Source organism: Gossypium raimondii, chromosome 2 (assembly GCF_025698545.1).
Source record: "Gossypium raimondii isolate GPD5lz chromosome 2, ASM2569854v1, whole genome shotgun sequence".
Taxonomy (NCBI): domain Eukaryota; kingdom Viridiplantae; phylum Streptophyta; class Magnoliopsida; order Malvales; family Malvaceae; genus Gossypium; species Gossypium raimondii.
The window spans coordinates 43,977,565-43,984,305 of NC_068566.1; the positions used below are offsets into that span (position 1 = coordinate 43,977,565).

At 37.2% G+C, this 6,741-nt stretch overlaps 1 protein-coding gene and 1 pseudogene across 1 annotated transcript; both read left to right on the plus strand.

The window, feature by feature from the left end:
• LOC105789717 (cell division cycle protein 48 homolog) lies at window positions 1–1,740 on the plus strand (annotated as a pseudogene).
• Window positions 1,741–2,906: 1,166 nt separating this feature from the next.
• LOC105789002 (protein NETWORKED 4B) lies at window positions 2,907–5,867 on the plus strand. The gene is made up of 3 exons (XM_052627596.1): window positions 2,907–3,054; window positions 3,761–3,872; window positions 4,126–5,867. Exons 1-3 carry the CDS (start codon window positions 3,040–3,042, stop codon window positions 5,631–5,633), a joined length of 1,635 nt encoding a protein of 544 aa, XP_052483556.1. The 5' UTR covers window positions 2,907–3,039; the 3' UTR covers window positions 5,634–5,867.
• The last annotated feature ends 874 nt before the right edge of the window (window positions 5,868–6,741 follow it).

The window sequence follows — 6,741 nt, forward strand, 5'->3', positions numbered from 1 at the left end:
ATGAAGATGGTCGAGTTTATGGTTATAAAGACTGACCCGACAGAGTATTATGTCGTTGCCGCAGATACCGAAATTTTTTGCGAGGGGGAACCTATTAGAAGAGAAGATGAGGATAGGTTGGATGAAGTTGGTTATGATTATGTGGGTGGCATTAGGAAGCAAATGTCTCAGATTCCTGAGTTGGTGGAATTGCCATTAAGGCATCCTCAACTTTTCAAATCAATCGGTGTTAAGCCACCTAAAGGATTCTGTTTTACGGTCCTCCGGGTTCAGGCAAGACATTAATAGGCAGAGTTGTTGCTAATGAGACCGGAGCTTTCTTCTTTTGTATTAATGGACCGGAAATTTGTCCAAAATTGGCGGGAGAGAGTGGAAGCAACCTTAGGAAGGCTTTTGAAGAAGCTGAGAAGAATGCTCCATCTATCTTTATGGATGAGATTGATTCGATTGCTCCTAAGCGTGAGAAGACCAATGGTAAGTCGAGTGGAGGATCGTTTCATAGCTTTTGACTCTCATGGATGGATTGAAATCAATGGCTCATGTGATTGTTATTGGAGCTACTAATTGTCCAAATAGCATTGATCCTGCTTTGAGAAGAATCGGCTGGTTTGATAAGGAGATAGACATTGGTGTTCCGGATGAAGTCGGTTGTCTTGAAGTGCTTCGCATCCATACCAAGAACATGAAGCTTTCCGATGAGGTTGATCTAGAAAGGATTGCAAAAGACACTCAAGGTAATGTCGGTGCCGACCTTGCTGCTTTATGCACAGAAGCTGCGCTGCAATGCATCAAAGAGAAGATGGATGTGATTGACTTGGAGGATGATTCCATTGATGCGGACATACTTAATGGCGGTTACAAACGAGCATTTCCAAACTACCCATGGAACTAGCAATCCCTCTGCTCTACGTGAAACATAAGTGATTTACTTTCCTTTGAACCGTCATTGTCAACTGTGTTAAACTGGGTGCTTGATTTGGTGACTCAGGTGGTTGAAGTGCCTAATGTGAGCTAGGAGGAGATTGGAGGCCTTGAGAAGGTTAAACGAGAACTTCAAGAGGTATTTATCATTATTTCATCACTTTGTAGCCTTAACTATTTCTTAATTTGTTTTCAAGCTTGTCGCCAAAACTTGCGTTTGTGTGTTTCTTTTTGTTGTGGCAGACGGTGCAATATCCAGTGGAGCACCCAGAGAAGTTTGAGAAATTCGATATGTCACCTTCAAAAGGGGTCCTTTTCTACGGTCCTGCCGGATGAGGTAAAATTCTCTTCGCAAAGGCTATTGCAAATGAATGCCAAGCAAACTTCATCGGTGTCAAAGGCCCTGAACTGCTCACCATGTGGTTCGGTGAGAGCGAAGGCAATGTTAGAGAAGTATTTGACAAGGCCCGACAGTCAGCACCTCGATTCTATTGCTACACAGGTCTTTTATCTGCTCCATCAATGACTTGTATCTTATATGCATATGTTTTGGGGATATTTGTACCTCGTTTGATGACATCATGTAATTGGTGCAGAGAGGAAGAAGTGTTGGGGATGCAGGTGGAGCAGCTGATAGGGTTCTAAACCAACTTCAAACGGAAATGGATGGCATGTCAGCCAAAAAGATTATCGACCTTATCGACTAACAGACCCGAGATTCTCGACCTGCCACTTTTACGGCCTGGAAGGCTCGACCAGTTAATCTACATTCCTCTTCCAGACGTCATCAGACCTCAATGCTATCTTGTTGAAGTTTAAAGTAGACGGTTTTTGTTGTTGAAATTATACGTTCTAAAATCGGCCAGAAAGTCTTAATATAGAAAAATGAGATTTAGTTGCATTGGGCATGTGAGCTGGCCTTTCCCCAATCTTTCTATTAGTACACACTCTTTACACAGCTCCACAATCTCTCTTTTAATCCTCACACAGCCAAAAAACACAAGCCTCTTCATTGTAAAGAAAAAAGAAAACACCAAAATCTTCAACCGCCAAAACAGGTAGCTATTCAAAGCCTCTTCGTGTCTCTGTAAGTCTTTTTATCCTACAAATCTTCTTATATATATATAAATTTTTCTTATTCCTCAGCGAGAAAATACTTTTTCTTGGTTCTTGAAATCGAGGATCATTACGTGATGTTTTAGATTTGGGCTGCCATTTTCATCATATTATTCGCCATGTTTATATTCATTTCCATCGAATACATTTTGTTCTCTCTGATTTTGATTTTCTTCTTCTTAGCCATTCCCCTTCCTAAAATTTGTCTCTTTTTTTTGGATTTGTTATTTTTCGTGTTTTTGAATTTTAATTCTCTATTTTTAATTTCAAAACTTTTAAAAAATCTTCTTATTTGATTTAAAAGTTGAAAGAAATCAATTCAATCAATCGTTTAATTACCATAACTAGGAGTGTTCAAATTTCGGATAAAATCGAATTAATCTCGAATCGATCTAATTCGGTTAATCAGTAGGTTAATTGATCTAGTTTGGTTGGAGGTCAGTTAAAGGTTTTTTAGAATTTTGGTTAACGGTTAATTCGATTCGAAATCGAGTAATTAACCGAATTAACCGAACTTAATAAATAATATTATATATTTAAGTATTAGGCTATTACTAATTCGGATAGTTCGGTCAAATGAACATCATGAAAAAGCATATATCTTTTATACTTGTTTTAACTACAAAAACATAACATATAAATTTCGGTTTATTTGGTTAACCGATTGAATTAACCAAAAAATTTTGGTTTAGTTACTTTTTTTGATTAAAAATTTCAGTTAATATTAATTCGGTTCCATTCGATTAACCGTTTGAACCCACCTGACCATGAGGCGATAGTGGCCTCACCCGAGAAGAACACAAGTTCATGGTCGGGATACCCTGTTTTTATGCACACAAAATGTATCATAATCACAATCATTTGGGGCATTTGATTCAATAATTGATGTAGGGTTGATGAATAGACGGGGAATTATACAGCTGGTATTTGCACTATTTCTTTGAACACAGATATTTGGTACCTGATTCATCATCATTTCAATTCCAGTCATTTTTTAAAAGAATGGCAAAATCTTCGGTAAGAAATCAATCCCTTCCTTGATCTAAATCTAGATTTTTCTATTAAATATGAAATGAGGCGGTTCGGGTCATTTTTGAATCATTTTAATCTGTACTGAATCAGTTGGAGCAATTTGTCATTAGAGTTTTTCAAATAATTTTGGGTTTTGATCTCTTTTTTTGTTTGTTTGTTTTGGTTGCGCGAGTTCGAGTTGTTGAGTTTTTACTATCAAACCGGGTTGGTTTTGTATGATCAATATTCTTTTACCTTGTGTTTCATTTTCTAATTGAGGTTTATGCATAGTTTCCTCGGCTTTTAGGCTATTAACCTAGAGATAAATTTCGGTATTTGCTCATCCATTCTAGTGACAAAAGTAAACAACATAAGCATTTTGATAGGAATAATCAATACAGTATCTGTTTGTATTCTGGACGAAATAGAAATCCGAAGGCAACACTTGATGCAGTCAGTTGTAATCAGTCACTTGATGCATAGTTGCCTTGCTTGCCAAGTAACTGTCGAAATCAACCACAATGAACTAAGCACTGCCATGGCTAACACAAGTGCGCACATGCAAAAGAAAAAAAAAAACGAACAAATTTGTAGGCAATGTATCCTAGAAATACCGCCCCAGGAAGAAAAATAACAGTCTCGAGTTATCTCATTATCATTGTACAGTGAAGATCTCTACTGGTTGCATAATTTTGTTTTCTTCTCTTTCTAGGCTCAGCTAACTAGAAGCATGAAGAGAATAGAATCCAGAAAGTCACATTCATGGTGGTGGGATAGCCACAGTAGCCCCAAGAACTCAAAGTGGCTTGCAGAAAATCTCGAGGGTGAGTAAGATGCTGCTATATATGATACATACATATATATATTATGATGGTGGTGATCTTGCTAAGGTTAAAGTGATGACGTTGTTTATGTTCTTAAAGAAGCAAATGTTAATACAAGATAAAAGCGCGGTAGTATGATATTAGCCAAAACACTGATTTTGTTTGTACCCACATGAAGGATTTTGTTTCTGAAATGATTTGAATTGCTTAAATGTGGAAGGAGAAAAAATAACAGTAAGATTGCTGACTACAGAAATGGACCGTAGAGTCAAACATATGCTGAAGCTGATTGAAGAAGACGGGGACTCCTTTGCGAAAAAGGCCGAGATGTATTATCAGAAGAGGCCAGAACTTGTATCTCAGGTTGAGGGGTTCTACCGCATGTATCGTTCTTTGGCGGAGCGTCATGATCTTCTGACAGCAGAGTGGAGGAAGAATATTCTGTCGGACCTTCAATCTCAGGATTCCGGCATCTCCGACGTCAGCTCTGATCTTCCCTCTATTTGTACCTCCCCTGATCAAAGGCCAAGACGTCGTAAATCCCACCAACTAGCAGCTGGTGGGAGCAGTTCTGATGTGCGTCCGAAAGGAGATAAGCCATCTTCTCCAACAGATTCTGAATCGGAATCTGAGGATTCATCGACAAATATTCACTCGGTTATATCAGGGAATGAGGATGATCAAGAGGTGAGTGGGCATATGGTTTTATTGGAGATTGAGCTCCACGAAGCGAAAGAGAAGCTACTGATGCTAGAGGAAGAGAACACTGATCTTCTTGCTAGAATTAGAGAACACGAAGAGCGAACAAAAACAGCGAACACGGCATTAGGACTTCAAAACAAGATTGGTGCATTGGAGAAAGAAAATGAACATGAAGATAGCAAGATGGAGGCATTGTTGGAAGAGTTGAGAATTGCTAAAGAAATGCTAGAGGGTTCCGAGAAAGAAATCGCTACTTTGAAGCTTGAAAAGAAGCAGCTTGATGATAAAATTCAAGATTTTCAGGGTCAAATCGATACGGCTCAAAGGGAGATAATGACATGGAAAACGAAACTGGATACGGAGAAACAAAAGGTCTCCAAGCTGCAGGAAAGACTTGCTATGGCAAAGAATAGTTTATCAGACAGGGATCACGAGATTCATCATTTAAAGAAAGCCGTATCCGATGCAGAGCAGAAGAATTTTCCCAAAAAAGCTAATACCAATGCTGAAATGTCAAGATCGTCCGAAGAACGGCTGAGAGGATGGGAATCATGTGGCCACTCTTTGGGGGAGGAGATCCGAAAAACGGCGAATGAAAAAAGAGAATCAGAGGAGAGTCTTCAAAGTGAAATTGAAGTGTTGAAACTGGAGATTGCTAAGAGAAGTGATTGCATTGAAGTTTTACATGATAACCTTGAGTTTGTAAAATCAGAGAGAGATGAGCTTAAGGGTTATATCATTTCACTCAAGGCCAAGGTTAATTCGAGGGAAGATCGGATTGTTCGAATGAAGAAGCATCTACACCACTTACATATGGAACATGTGAAGGTAATTGCTGAAGCCGAAGGAGCACACAGATTGGTGGATGAGTTGCTATCGAAAGGCAAGGAACTTGAGGATGAAATTGAGCAGCAAAGAACCATGATACTCGAGCGAGATGAAGAGAAACGAGAAGCTATAAGGCAGCTTTGCTTCTCCCTCGAGCATTACAGGTACGAGAATCGTGCGCTTCGGCAAGCAGTTATCGATCACAAGAGAATTCCGGTTTTGACAACATAAAATATTATTATGAAAAAGGATCTGAAGTTTCTTCAATTTGAAGTTGGAAATGTTTGAATAGTTTTCCCTGTTACCTTAGCATAGTGCATGCTTGAAAAAGATCAATCAGCATCCTAAGTTATACTATTGATTTAAGTCTTGTAACTAAAGTAAGATTTATGTCATAATCTGGTCTATGATGCAAGTATTCTTACAAGCTTAAGTACCTATAAAATTATGCATATACATTCAATACATCTTTATGAGTAATCTTCTAATTGTCCATTCAGCTTTGTTATATATATATATATTGTAAATTGAATTAGTGGGAATAGCGTTGTAATATACATATAGATTTTGATCTTAACTTGAAAACCTTACTCAATTAACTTGATTTTATTATAAAAAGTTAATAATCTCAACCCATCTAATCTGAACCCTAATTGAACCAAACTCAACATAATTTAAATAACTTAAAATAATTTGATCCCAAAAAATTTAGGGTATTATATCACTAGTCACTAAAATATTACTAATTTTCATTCTAGTCACTTAACTAAAAAAGTTATAATTTGGCCCATGAACTATTCGAAAGTTTTCATTTAAGTCATTGAACTATTCAAGAGTTTTTATTTAAGTCACTGGGCTGTTAAGTTTTTTTTTTTTTTTAAGTTCCACAGTCATTCAACATTGGTACTGTGGATTAGTACCCATCAACAAGTAGAAGAATATATCTTAAATCCAAATCGATCTGGCAATTAGCGTCAAAGATCGGAGAAAAAAGTTGTTTGAATTTTGGTTTGTAGATTCGTGACGTCCAAAGATATTTTATGAAAAAAAACTAAACCATAAAAGAGAATGGGGAAGAGAGCTTTCGATTGGTGTAGGTAGTGCGAACACAGAAAGCTATATAGCATTGATTTTAACAATCCAATGACTTAAATGAAAATTTTTGAATAGTTCAGTGACCAAATTGCTACTTCTTTTAGTTAAGTGACCAAAACAAAAAACTTACCCATAATTTAGCGACTAATAATGTAGTTTACCCAAAATTAACCCAATCAATTAGAACCCAAATTTGATTTAATCAAGTCAATGACTTGAATTCGAACAAATCCAAACTCAAATT